The 14,498-nt window shown below is 49.6% G+C and overlaps 1 protein-coding gene across 3 annotated transcripts in view; it reads right to left on the reverse strand.

The window, feature by feature from the left end:
- The window catches only part of ATP1A1 (ATPase Na+/K+ transporting subunit alpha 1), a 29,918-nt gene extending 15,944 nt beyond the window's left edge, over positions 1-13,974 (reverse strand). The window contains exons 1-5 of one of the 3 annotated variants that reach the window (XM_072766794.1): positions 13,898-13,974; positions 13,654-13,835; positions 3,229-3,333; positions 2,464-2,523; positions 437-640 (exon numbers count right to left, since the gene is read on the reverse strand). In XM_072766794.1, the coding sequence (XP_072622895.1) occupies positions 437-640; positions 2,464-2,523; positions 3,229-3,333; positions 13,654-13,665 (381 nt within the window). In that variant the 5' untranslated portion in view covers positions 13,666-13,835; positions 13,898-13,974. The other 2 variants (XM_072766795.1, XM_025994632.2) reach the window with 2 other exon arrangements.
- Positions 13,975-14,498: the final 524 nt, after the last annotated feature.

Genomic DNA, 14,498 nt, shown 5'->3' on the forward strand with positions numbered 1-14,498 from the left:
CAGGACCTGAGTGGAGCTGCCCATTCACAGCAGGGACAGAAAGGCTGGACATCCAGCATGGAAGAGCATCTAGAAAGTGGGAGATGGAGAGAGAAACTGGAAACAAAGAAGGAAGAATGGATGGGCTTTGAAGGCAATGGTTACTGACAGTGCCTTCCCCTTGTGTTTACCTTTAAAGATTTTTTGAGAGAAAGCAGCAAAATTCATTGAGCGTGAAGCCCAACAGGGGGCTCAAACTTAAGATCCTGAGATGGTAACCTGAGCCGAAATCAGGAGTTGGGATGCTCAACCCACTGAGCCACCCACACATCCCTTTCCCTATTATTTAAAACCATCAGCTAACCAGTGGTAACCAGTGGCAAATAAGTGGGTAGCAAAGACCAGGAGGACACCTTACACATACTTGGTAATCTAAGTTAGGAACTACAGAACTCACATTATCATTTTGAGGTTCCTCTTCCGTGGCAGCTTGGATGCCATAAGCTAAGAAACAAAGAATCGCTCCAATCCACAGTAACATCGAGAAACCTCCAAACAGCTGCCGACAGAACTTGACCCATTCGGGAGTGGTGGGAGGTGGGGTGAGGGCATTGGGGCCATCTCGAGCCAGGATCTCAGCAGCTCGAGCAGTTGTTAGGCCCTGAAAAGCAGAGGAATGTAAGTAAGACACATTGCCCCAGAACACACAAACAAATACACCTTGATAGCTGGAGGGCCACAGTAATGGGTTCAGGAGGAAAAAAAATTCCCCATGCTAGACAGCCTATGAAACCTGGCAAGTTCTGATGAAGAAGCCCCTTTCCTGGTCCAGGCACACAGCTGCCCAAACTTCCCAAGGAGCCCACAACATCCAGACTGAAATATATATTAAATGGACCAATGGACAGATCAGAAACCAGTCTGATCTAAGCTGAGGTAAGGGACTCATGCCAAACTGCATTTTTGCCAGAACTTAGCAATGTTAACTCATCGAGTCAGCTTTGCAAATTAAGAGCTTTGAGGTTTTTTTGTATATTGGATCTGTCAGGGAGGGGAAGAAACCCTCTCAATACGTCAAAAAAGGAAAAAAAAAATCTCTGTAGGAATCAAACCTGTGAATGGTTTAATAGCCAAGTTTTCAGTATAGAACTCTATCCTATGGGTGGTAAGTGAAAGGACTATGTGGCTGGGAGGGTTCACACAGGTGCATATTCCTGCTCACCACAGGAACCTGCCAACTTAAAAATATTCACTGAAAAACTCCACAGTACCAACGCCTTGCACTTCTCTAAATGGGCCTTAAGACCAAGATACATGGACAGTACACAGTAGATACAAGGTTCCCGTTACAAGGGGGAAAATGTAATTACTTTCATATTATCAAAATACCCAAGTCAGAGTAGAAAAAACAACGACAAAACTAATTTTTGTCCAAAGTAACCAATATGTAATATGTAATATGTAGTTTGTATTCATTTTATTTTAAATATCTGAATTACACAGGGACTATGGAGAACAGTGAGAAGAAAACCAGGCAGTTAAGGGAGAAATGAGGACTCAGGCCCCTCCTCAAGCTCCTGATGTAACCCTCCCCTAAAGTAGAACAACTGACACCCAACATCTGAGTGCTCTCTACCTGCTAGGCACTGAGTCCAGTGCTTCCCACGAGTTACCTTCATTCTCACGACAACCCCTTTAAGGTATTACTAAAAATGAAGAGGATGCTGTGCTCAGGCAACGGTGATGGTCAGCTCAATGTGGGACTCATGCCTCCCCTTGGAGCCCCGGGCACCCATGCCAGCAAGCTTCTTACTTACAATGTCTTGATCACTTACTGAAATAATGGCTATACACTGGCTACCACTCAAGTTTTTCCCCAGACTTTTTACTTTATGTACAGAAATAACCAACCACGCCCTCCCCTGTTTCCTTTTATATTGTTTGTGTGGCCAATTTAATACCCAACTCCCCCCAGATTACAAGGATATACAACACATACTTGATTGAGAGATTTCAGTTGTGTAAAAAAACAAGTTTCAAATAAATGCTACTAGAATAATCAAGGCTCTGAGATACTGCAAAGGAGCTGGCGGGTCAAAGTGCAAAAGTTGATGTGCTGAAGATTCAGCTCATTGAAATATTCAACTCAATTTCATGAACATAGAGGAATAAAGACAAAGATGTGTAATCAAAAGGTCAGGGAAGGAGCATGGCTATGGAACCATTCAATTTCAAATCCTGGTGCTTCCCCTTATTGGATCTCACCTATTCTAAAATGAGGAAAATACCCTCTACTGTCGAAGTTTCAGGGGCAAACAATGTACTAAAGCAGCACACAAAAGCCCAAGCTCTCCATGTGGCACATTAGTTACTCAGATGGTGCCTGTCATCATTCTCCTCCCAGGGGCTCCAGGGTTAGGCCTGTGACACAGGGAGATGCCTACGGGAAACAGGACTCTGTACAAGTGTGAAATGACAACATACTCGACTCAGGTCTGTTCCATATTTGCGATGAAGTTCATCAAGGCTCAGTTTATGGTCATCCTAAAGGGAGAGAGAAATAAGAATTAAACACTGGACCATGAAAAAAGATTAGGAGAAAGCACTGATGTCACTCATCACTAGTACTACCAAGGCTCAGAAAACAGGCTTTCCTTCAGTGCGGAAGGTGGTAGACTTCTTCCTCCCAGTTGCCTAATGGCTCAGCAACCATACAACCTGGTGCTGAGAGTCTGTTCCTGGAGGACAGTGAAAGCTGTGGGATGAAGCCCCTTCCTGCCTGCCTCATGACTTCAAAAAAGCCCAGCAGTCTCGGAGGTGGAGTAGAACCTTATCTGCCTTCTCTGATGACCAGGCAGGTTCTAGACAAGCTCTGTCTGTGGAAGCCTCCACAGCTGGAGAGGCTCAGGGTCCTCCCTATGTTTGGTAGAATCCAGAAACAGAAAAGCAAAGGCTCTAATATCAACCACAGTTGCTTCTGTGGACCTTTGGTTATGCCAGGGATTGGGGATGGGGAGGGAGGGCAGTGCGAATAACTTTCCCAATGCTCTAACAGCCTGGAAAGTGAATATTTTTTTCTTCTACCATTCGGTAAGATCTAGATTAATAACCACAATAGCTGCTTTACTTTTAAAATAAATTAAGTCTCTGACTGAAGGATTAGAGGGTGGGGGGAAATTAAACAGCCAACAGATAGGATAGAATTAATTTATAAGGAGAACAAAAAGCAACCTGCCTCCTAATACTTACCATAGAAACCTCTTTCTTCAGTTCATCCATATCCCTTTCTTTCTTGGCCTTTTTTTTGTCGCCATGCTCTGAAACAGCTGCAGGTTCATATTTATCACGTCCGACCTAAAGGAAAACGTGGGAGAGATGAGGTTGTATATTATGAACAAACAGAAGATTTTGGTGCAGGGGATTTTAGCAGTTTTTAGCACATCAAACATTTTGAATATTCAATGGGACAATAATCACAGAAATACACATGCATTCACCAGAAGCTAAACAAAAGTGACCCTACAATCCCAACTATCAGAAGCTCAAGACATGCCACCTGCACCCAAGGGCAATAAGACCCATAGAGAACTCATGGCAACCACAGAATGGTCCTGCCAGTCACTTCCATTTGGGGTGAACAGGGAGAGGGCTGTGCTGTCAAATCTCTATAGCACAACCTTCCATCTTCTCCACTGAGAGAATGAAATCATCTTTACATTATTAACTGAGAATATAGCGCTCAGTCCTTTGTACTCTGAACCAGACAAGTCTGAGTTGGACTCCTGCACTCTACCACTTACCAGCTATGTATCCTTGGGTAAGTCACTAAGTATTAAGCTTTCATTTTTTTTCTCCCCCAGCACAGAGAGAATAATTGTGCCTACTTCCAGGTAGTGTTTTCTGGGAGAACCAAATGCTAAATTAAACAAGACACGTAAAATGCCAAGTTACTAAATTCTTAGCTTTGCAAAGAAGCCAATTGGGGATCAAGGTTAAGTATTTTTAAGGCTTACATAAGAACAGTGACCTGTTCATCTTTTATTTAAAAATAAAAAATCAGCCTAAGAATCCTTAAGATCATTTAAAAGACCTCCCCCCGCCCCCGCAAAAGTCCTCTCTCCAGTCTATAGCCTGAAAATAAACTCCTGAATCAAAGTCACTGGAAATGTTTTGACATAAGCAGAGTGTAGGAAAAGCATGTGCATTAGCACACAATTCACAGGATCCACCTACGCCTCTTGAAAACTGGAACAATTTTTGGAGAAAATGTTGATTCTATAGTTTAAATTTAGATTGCTCTGTATGCCCCTCCCCCTGCTCCGTTTAAAATGCTTCAGCTTATCTACACACAGCCTGAACTTGGTGCTCCAGACCTTGGTCTGGAGGAGAGGAGGCCTTCACTCCAAACACCCCCAGCCCTCAAACTGCCTCCGCAACCACCCTCTCCCTGAGAAGGGCAGGGGAAGGAGACAGACGGTAGCATTTTTCTTCAAAATGGATATATAGTGCTATTACTATATTATTTTGTCGCTCTTCTTTACTCCCTTCTAACTTTCAGAAGCACGCTGCCAGCCGTTAAAGCAGTTAAGTGGGAACCTGTGTCCAGAACAAAATCTTACTAGGCTAAAAATCAAATTAAAAAATAAAATAAAATCAAAGGAGATAGGTGGATTTCAGTCATTGCTAAGATGGTTGCAAATAAAGATAATATTCACTGAAATTTAAAACACTGTCTCTTAAGACTCTAAAGAGAAATCCTGCCCCAAAGGAGCTGGTGTTGCCCACAAGCAGAGACATTTATATTATTCATGTTGTTCAACTCCTGGTGGTTACTTCTGCAGTGTTCCTTGATTAACTTCTCCCAACAGAGTGGAGTTCTTTTGTTTCTATCTTATCTGTTAAGAATGAAGCAGGTCTAAAGATAGTCGACATTCTTGAAATTCTCTCCACTGTGGAGCAACCACATTTATAAGTGCCTCTTTGCGTAGAGCCCCTTGGTGCCAGAGTTAAAATGGAAAATAATCACACACGAAAGCAAACACACAAAACAAAAAGAAAGGACAGGGCTTCCACAAGAACCACAGTCTAAAGTGGAATTTCTTTTAATGGGAAAGCACGTCACTTCAAAAATCATTTTAAAGGTATTGACTAGGGAATCTCTAAAAGACTATGTGGTTGGTTTGTATTGATTTTTAAAATACAGTCCACAATTTCTCTTTAAGCAAAAATATCATTAAAATAAGTTTAATTTAAATGCATGAAAATCAGGGGCGCCTGGGTGGCTCAGTGGATTGAGTATGTCTGTCTTTGGCTCAGGTCATGATGGGGGAGGGGGGTGCATGTGCTGGGGGGGGGGGGCGTCTGCTTCTCCTTTCCCCTGCCTTTGCACTCTCCCGCGCTCTCTCACCCTCCCTCTCAAATAAGTAAAACCTTTAAAGGAAAAAAAAAATATATATATGAAAATCAGATTAAAAAAAATCTCTCTGCCTCACCAGCTATATGCTTTATCCTCAGACTTTCAGTATTTTCCACTCCAAAAAAGAGGGAGAATGATAAGAGAACTGAGCTAGGCCCTGGACAGGTTCCAAATTGTAGCCCCTTTTACAGAGAAGTATCTTGCCTCCAGCCTCACAGTTATCAATGGTTAAGCTGGCTGGGAGTTCGATCTCCTAATAGCCTGTGCCCTTTCCTCAATTCATGCTACATAAAGCGTAGTTTTAAGTGAGGACATTTGTGAAAGAAACATGGGAAGGATTAACATGTGGAATTTCTTCTCCTTCAAGATTTTAATTTTTTCAATAGGCAACGTTTGTCCAGAAGACCAGATGGCTTTTACAATTCAGTTCTTCCCTACAAGTAAAACAATGATTTAATATTCGCTTATTGTGACAGGAACTAAATATTCCCTAAGTCCCTATAGGTCTTGACTATCACAGATTCAAAGCAGAAAGAAGTGTGTGTGTGTGTGTGTGTGTTTGGGGTGGAAAGAGTGCAGGGTGGGATGCTAAACACAGGGAGAAACAAAGGTGATGGCAAGAGAGAAACATGGTTTCTCCAATCACCTACAGGAACCTTCCTGCTCCTCTGGGCACTGGGCACACATTGCTACTCCGATCACTTCTCCCACACCCACCATGTTTCCCATGATCCACGATGGCGCCCCTCATGCACCCCGAGGTCTCTGAGGGAAGCTACAATGGAAGCTCAAGGCCCTTCACAAATGGGCCACTGGTGAAAACGATGAAGTAAGTTCAGTTCTGATTTGTACGTTGTCTCTTTTTTTCCCCATTCTATTTTAGGAAGTGGGAGGTCACAACGAGGGCAGGGGCTTGCCCAATGTGACACAGCTGAAAATGGGTCATTACTTCATCCTGTGCTTCCCAGGGATTCCATCCTCTTGAAGATGCCCTGGGAATTTTGCTACTGTTGGAACTGGGCAGAGGGAAAAGGTGCCCTGGAAATGGGAAGAGAAAACTCTTGACAGAAGAAACCAAGGTTAACACAAGTAACAAGGTTCACTCATCTTAAAACGTGGACTGCTCCCCAGATGTGCTCCTCCCTCCCTCTCCATCAGTAGTTAACCAGGTCAAGGGGGTGCAGTGGGGGACACAGCAGGCAGGTAAAATTATTCCTGGGGCACCTGGGTGGCTCAGAGGTTGAGTCTCTGCCTTTGGCTCAGGTCGTGATGCTGGGGTCCTGGGATCAGGTCCGGCACTGGGCTCCCCACAGGGAGACTGCTTCTCCCTCTGCCTGTGTCTCTCTGCCTCTCTGGGTCTCTCATGAGTAAATAATAAATACAATCTTTAAAAAAAAAAAAATCCCCAAATTTACAAAGGCACACACAGAAAGCTGCCATGGCATCTGGGAGATAAGCTTCCATCCCAGAGTGAGATCACTTGAGGTCTGCGGACAGTGAAGCGGCCACAGAGGCCTCCGTACTTCAGGGCTCCACCTGGCATTAGTGCATTAGGGACTTTGGGACGTGCTGGCCATCGCGACCGTTCCTACCCAGCAACAGATGGCCCTGGGAGCAGCGGGAGCTCAGAGTTTTTTTCAGACTTTTGCAATGGCTGAAGAAACCTAGGGGGTAAGCCCCCAGTCATCCTGGCTGGCTGCGGGACCCTGCACAGTCAGCCTCAGCTGCCTGTCCCTCAGATGGCAGTCAACCCTTGACCTGAGGACTGAAGAGTCCAGAAGGCATTCTGATCATCTGATTCATCAAGGGCTGCCATCAAGTCTGAAAACAAAACACATAAAACCCACACACAGACAAAAGCTTTGGACTAGCAAGAGGGGCCAGAGGGAGCACTACACCTTCCTTCAAGTGTGTGTGTGGGGGGGGGGGGGGGGGGGGGGAGGATGGGCTTTTTCCCATCTTCCTAGGATCCTGTCTTAGTAAATTATTGTCACACACAACCATGTATGTAAAGGTACTCTGCACAGCACTGCACCAGGGTTATTATTAAGCCTGGGTTTGAATTAACATAGAAATTAGTGCTATTCCTCACTTACTAAGAAAACCCCTTTCAACCTTAAAAAACAACAACCCATTTGGGGTATTTTTATTTCATCTCATCAATGAAAACTGAAAGAAAATATCAGAAATGATCAAGCCCGGTCATACATCATCAGTTGCACCTAAATGACTAAGTGGTTTAGTTTACGTGCAAGGAATGTTCTAGCCAGGGGATCTGAGGGCCCTGAGACAGCCGAGGTTGAGGGAGGACATGCGTGGCCTTAATACTGCAGCTGCTCTGCGGCCTGGAGCAACATTTAGGTCAGTTAAGGAATGACCAGCTTTCTTCTGCAGAGGACGTGACCCACGGGACCACCGGGCCTTTGTACTCCTTGTCACTCACCTGAACATGCAGCAAGGCTGTAGAAAGAAGGTCATGTGGCAAAGCCAGAGCAACCGGTCTATTTGTGAGGCCAGTTCAAGACCTCCATACTTTGGCTGTAGCCCATCCAGCCAGTGGGGGGCAAAGCAAACAGTTCCAGAGGGTTCCCTCAGCCCAAGCCGAAGTAGGTTTAACCTTCCTCCACAATCTGCTGGGAAGTAAATTCTAAAGGAGTGTGCCAGCCCACACTACCTGCAATGTTGTACACTCATGATCAAAGACAATTCTAGAATGTCTAAACAACTGATATACTTCAGATTTACTACATCTTTTAAAATACGCTGTTTTTCCAGTTTTTTAAAAAACAACAAAAAAGAAAACCTCCAAGCTTGTTTTTTCACTGGGGTTAATTCTACCTCAGATTATTATGGCCCCCGGGCTATTTAGAGTTAAAACTTTCTGCCTGTTCCCTCCATCTGCTGCCCACCTCACCCCTTTTCTCCTTTTGCCAGACCACTCTTTGTCTAGTGCTACTCAAAAGATGTCAGTTTGAGAGATGAAGGATTACTATCTGGCACCAGCGCTGCAAGGGACTGAATCGATTCCCAATCCTCATCGCTCCTCAGTTGGTACCCTGAAGCATAGGGTACAAAGTAAACCAGCTGGTAGGCTGAAGGGGACATAGAGAGCATAAGGCCCCTCAACACAGAGGTCCCCTGAATAGAAACAATAAAACAGATACGGCCCCGTGGAAGCATCACATGGAAGATAAAAGAAAAACACAGAAGGATATGGCCCCGAAGTGCATGAGGGCCCTGGCCATGACGACAGCCTGGAAAGAGAAATCCAACACCAAGACCCACTTACCCCCACACCTGACACTCTTCACTATCAGGCCCACAAACAATAGAAGCCCCAAAGACACAGTGCCAAGCCATCAAGAATCGACTCTTTGGAGCATGAACAGAAAATACCTAGCAGTTGTTACCAAGCAGAGTTTGAATAAAATCAAATACAGAGATAATTAATGTTCAGATACAATTCATTGTAGAGTCACAAAGGAACCAAGGAATGAGGTGTACTGGCCCCAATTCCCACAGCTCAGGATGCAAATGAAACCAGGGAGAAAAACTGCAAGGTGGGTGGGTGGGTGGATGGGGGCTCTATTCTCACAGATAGAATTTGCTACCCAAACATCAGTCAAATAAACGCGAAGAACTTCTTGTGGATTCCTGACAACAGATTTCAGCACAACTAATGAGGTGAGTCATATGCAAAGAACAGTCTCTCTGAGATTCCAGCCAAAGAATACACTTCCTCTCATAAACTCAATTCATAGCAACGTGAGAAAGTTCAAAACTGACTTGGTCACATCTCCTTTTCCAAAAATATAGAAATGAAAAGAGTGTAAAAAAAAAAAAAAATAGCCAGTGGACTTTCAAATTCTCTTTACTTCACATTATCACTTACTGGCCATGTCTTTTCAGAGTAACCCAGAACTGGACAGCTCTGGCAGGGATGGGGAAACGTTCTGCCCAGTGTTGTGCTGTCCAAACGCAGCCACTCTGATTACTGTGAGCCCATCTGATGTGACACTCGTGTTTCTTCTTCTGGCCTGCTAGCTGGCAGAGAGCCCTGGGCAGCTAGAAGGCACCGCAGTACAAATGTTCACACTCCCTCCCATCAGAGGGCTAAAAAGCATCCCCCCTACTTAACCATGCACCTTTTTTTTTTTTTGCAAGACTTTTACAAAGACTTTAAAGAAAAATAAAAGATGAAAAGTGAAAGTAGATGAAACCTCAAAGATGCAATTAAGTTAGGAGGTCAGTGATGTCAAGGGATACGTCCACTTGGCTTTCCTCTGGACGGCAATTAATAGTATTTCCTACTATTTTCAATCCTCAACGCTTTTTCAGGTGAAAGAAAAATTCTTCTCCGGTTTTGAAGTGTTGAAGACTAACTGATGAACAGGAAACCTACAGGTTCTAAAGATCTGATTTTCCCTCAGTGCCAAATCCTTGGGAAGCCTGCCCAGAGCTGTGAGGTTTGCTTGCATCACACACACTTTGGACAGAACAGAGGTGACTTCCCTTGGTCCTCACGGTGAGCAGTCTACCAAAGGGCCAGCTGAGAACCTGCAGCTTCAGGTGCTTTAAAAGAGAAACTTTTTAAAACTTTTTTGTTCTTAAACGAACAAACTAATTTTACATACTTCTGCATACAAATCCCTTGCAATAGTTAAAGCTTTCTTCTCATTCTTAGGTTGGGATATATATTTGAGAGAACACAGACTGATTTGGGCAGGAAGTCACTCAACCTAATTTGTTGCTAAAATAATCAGGAACCAAAGACTTGGATGGAGTGGGCTCGGGTACCAGGTCTATTGCGCTTTATAATCTTGAGGTCACTTTTTATTTTTTTTTAAGGCAATTTAGCAGTCACACGTCCAGAGGTCTGCAGGTTTTAAGTCTCAGCCCTTACCTGGATGAACGTTTACCCAATTTGTTATCATCTCCCCTGATGAGGGGGAGGGCGGCAGGGGTTGGCCTATTCTCAGCCTTCTCAGATGGATGAGACACACCTCCCCCTTTCCTACCCTCCCACCCTAAAGGTGAGTCACTAGAGTGTTACAAACTTACTGGCAGGGAACACTACAAATTAGCAAACAGAAAGTTACCAAAAGAGGATACACCCTCAGAACAGGGTACAGAAAGAACCCTGGGCCGGGAACTGTCACGCTCACACACTGAACACTTCCACAGGCAAGAAGGGTGTGATGCAATCCGGGCCCTCTGGTCCGGCCCCAGGGCTGGTCTACAGTTCCTCCTGTCAGTGCTCCACTTGCTCCTGGCCAGGCCTGGGCAACTTTCCACCCTTGAGGACTCTGCCTTACAGTGTTTTCAGTCTAAAGTACTAGAGCTTTATAGCAGCCAGAGGAGATTTAGTCACACTTTCAAGTTGAACTCCAATAGGGCAGTTGATAACATTCCCATACGAACAGGATTTCTGCTGACATGCGGATCCCTTGTAACCTTCACTTCAATCTTTTTCCCTCGGCTCCTCTTGAAATCACCACCCATAGGCTAGGATTTATTTTCTAGGTAACTAAGTTAATATTCAAACAATGGAGAATCGCACTGAACGACCTGGTGATATCCTTTCCCTCCCTCCCCCCCCCCCCCAGCTTTTGTACACTTGAGAAAAGAGAAATTTTGTGTACCCTTGGTGAACCAAATAGTTGTGGGTGGCAGGCGGGTTGCAGATTTAAGCCAAGTCACTGGCAGCAACACCCAATGTGAAAAAAAGGCACAAAATCCTATTTCACCCAGGAATGATTCAGCAGGAGCTGTTCCTTCATTTTCTTAGCAAAAGCTTAGGAACTAGACTTTTTAGGGAGCAATAAAATCACCTGAAATAGCATCAAAACCTAGGCCCCCAAGGCAGTGGGAAGAGGGGGGGAAGAAATTAACAATGACCTTAAAAAATTAGCTGCCAGCACAGGCTTCCTGGTTAACCAATTATCAGCAGGGCTTTAGTCACCACTCCACCCACATTTTAATCCCCATGTGGAAAAATCCCAACATTTCAGCATAAAATTTCCTTCTGAACGTTTGGACCATCACAGTAAGTCACTGGGGACAAAGGGGATATAACTTTATCCTAGCAGAATTGCCACGCACACATCTATCTCCCCCCCGCTTAATGTTCAATTTATCAGAGTCCCCAAAACACTATGACCCAGCAGACAAGAGCATATCCTCCTGTGAACCAGCCATAACTCAATTTTGTGTTTGCCAGCCATTGATTGGCATTTTATTAAGGGTCTGTGTAAGACAGGCTGGTTGAGCCTCCACAACCCAGGTGTGTGAGATCTTTCACCACTCTCACGCGTGTGTTCGGTTATGAAAGACACATACAGACATGTGGAAGGAACTTACTCAAACATCTCTCGGTTCCACTAATTCAATATCACAAATACCCCAGTTTCACCTGAAGAATAAGCCTGGAGTTCTACATATAAGGTGATGCTAAGGGAGTGAGTGTTCAGGCTGGGGAGACCACAGGCTGTTCAGGAATCAAGCCTGTCTGTTGTGTCACTAACCAACCATTTGACCTTGAGCAAGTCACTTCACCTTCCTAGGCCTCGGGGAAGTAGCCGTGATCACTACACCCCCAAAAGCAGGAATGTCCAGCTCTGGATTATCAACTTTTTCCCTTTTTGAGGGAGGGGAGATGAAGGGGTGAGCTTAAAGGGCTTCTTTATGGCAATGACCTCGGGTTTGATGGTGTGGTACAAGCACAGGCCACTAACCCACTTTTTATATCGGGAGTACAGAGGCTGGCACTCAGCTCTTCGCCTTCGGCTCTGTAACCCGGAGCAGCCCTCCAGGATCTGGGCTTTTTAAAAGCTACCAGGGTGCATTCCACTTCTCGCCACTCTCCCTACCGGGCCCAGGCCTTTCCAATGACCTCCCTCAAAATCCAAAATTCAGAATCCCCAGAGATGCACCCTGCCTCCTCCCCTACCACTCAGGCCACACTGCGGAGCCCTGAAAACCTCCAAAGACCTCCTGGAAGCCCGCACTGTGCAAGCCCTGGACATAACGGGGCGGCTCCTCTCCTACCCGGGTCCTCCGGCCTGGCCATTTTCTCCCACGAATTGATACGGGGGTGTGTGTGCGGGGGGGGGGGTGTTTTATCGTGTATAAACTTTTCTCAATTTGATTTGGGCTCCACCAGGGTCTGAGACCCGGTCCTGGGCTGCGGCTACGGGTCACGGAAACACAGGGGCGAGCAGCGGCTCCGGTGTTCCCGGCGTTCCCGGGCGCGGGGCGCGGGGCCCGGGCCTGCCCTCCCCTGCCCGGGGGACCCCACCGCCGCGCACTGCCCGCCGCCTGCAGTCCTCTTTCGGGTTTATCGCACCCTGAGGCCCTGGTGGGCCAGCCTGTCCTCCTTCCAGGCTCATCCCTCAAAAAGCAAAGCAAAACAAAACAAAAAAACCCCAACCCCCCTACACACCCCTCCCCAGCAGGGAAATGCCCACTGCAGCCGCCCCAGGGCGCATCCAGTGCTACGGGGAGCGTCCCACCAAAGCTCGCAAAAGTATACCTTAAAGGCCATCTTAGGGCGGCGAAGACACACCCTTTCTGGCACCAGCCAGCACGACCGGCTCCGCAGTGAAGGGAAGCCAGCTTTTTTTTTTTTTTCCTCCTTTAGGGGAGGGCGGCGGGCGCTGCGGGGACCTGGCTCGGCCCCAGCGCCTCCGGGAGCGGGAGCGGGAGCGGGAGCCGCAGCCCCCGGGGCCGCCCCCGCGTCGGAACCCCCGCGGGCGCCCGGACCCCGGCGGCGGCGGGGAGGCGGCCCGGGAGGGCCCGGCGGCGCGCCCCAGGGGAAGGGGAGGAGCGCGCCTTTCCTCTGGGCACGGAGGGCGGAAGGAAAGGGAAGGCGAGAGATGGGGAGGTGAGGGCGGGGGGGGCGCCGGGGAGGGCAGCGGCTCCGGGGATGCCGCGGCCGCCGCCGGCTCCTCCCGGGCGCCCCCGGCCCCGCGCCTCCCGAGCGCCGCCGCCCGGAGCCCCCCGGCCCGCAGCGCGCCGGGGCCGCCCCGGGGTCCGCCCCCCCCCGCCCCGCCCCGCCGGCCGGCGCCCGCTGCCGCGCTCCCTCCATTTCCAGAGCGTCGTCTGTGAAGCCCGCCCGCCGCCCTGCCCGCCCGCCCGCCCGCCGCGCCGCTTCCTCCGCCGCCGCCTCCCGCCGCCTCCCGCCGCTGCCGCCGCCTCCGACTTCCTCCCCCTCCCCTGCCCGCGCCCCCGCCCCCGCGCCCGCGCCCCCGCGCACTCACCCCCTTCCCCATGGTGGCGGAGGTCCGCGCCCGGCGCCCGGTGCAGTCGCCGGAGAACCAGGGAGGCGAGGACGGAGCAGCTCCCGGCCGGGCTGGGGCCGGGGGAGCGCAGAGGACGAGCCGGGGCTGCCGCGGGGCGGGAGGGCGGGAGGGCGGGAGAGCGGCCCGGGCCCACGCCGCCGCTGGGGCTGGGCTGGGCCGGGCTGGGGCCGGGCTGGGGCCGGGCTGGGGCCGGGGCCGGGGCCGGGGCTGCTACCGCTGCTGCTGCCACGTGTCCGCCTCCTCCCGCCGCTGCTCCGCGCCCCAGACCCAGCCGCAGCTCGAGCCCGCGCCTCCTCCTCACTTCCTAAAATATGCAACCTGCGAGCTCGCCCCGCCCACGCCGCGGCACGTCACCGTTACCGGAGCAACCTGACACCGGCCGCCGGCCTGGCTCCGCCCCCGCCCGGCCCCGTCCCCGCCCCCGCCCCCGCCCCGGCCCCGGCCCGGGCGGCCCCGGCCGGTCGGGCTCGGGGCGGGAGGGCGCCGGCCGGGGCGCGCGTGCCCAAGCCCCGGGAGGCCGCGGCCGTGCGGCTGCCGCGCCCCTCCTCCCGCCGCCCTGCGTGACCCGCCCGCCCCGTGGCCGCGCGGGGCTGCGGTGGGTGCGGGGACGCTTCGGAGCGGGCTCCCCGAATCTCCGCAGCCCGGGGACCGGAGCCGGGCGCGCAGGGGCCTCGGCAGCGTGTCCGCGAGCTGCTCTGGGGGCTGGGGGCGCGCCCGCCGGGGTGGGGGTGCGGTGGGGGTGCGGGTGCGGTGGGGGTGCGGGTGCGGGTGCGGTGGGGGTGCGGGTGCGGGTGCGGTGGGGG

Source organism: Vulpes vulpes, chromosome 8 (assembly GCF_048418805.1).
Source record: "Vulpes vulpes isolate BD-2025 chromosome 8, VulVul3, whole genome shotgun sequence".
NCBI classification, from domain to species: Eukaryota; Metazoa; Chordata; class Mammalia; order Carnivora; family Canidae; genus Vulpes; species Vulpes vulpes.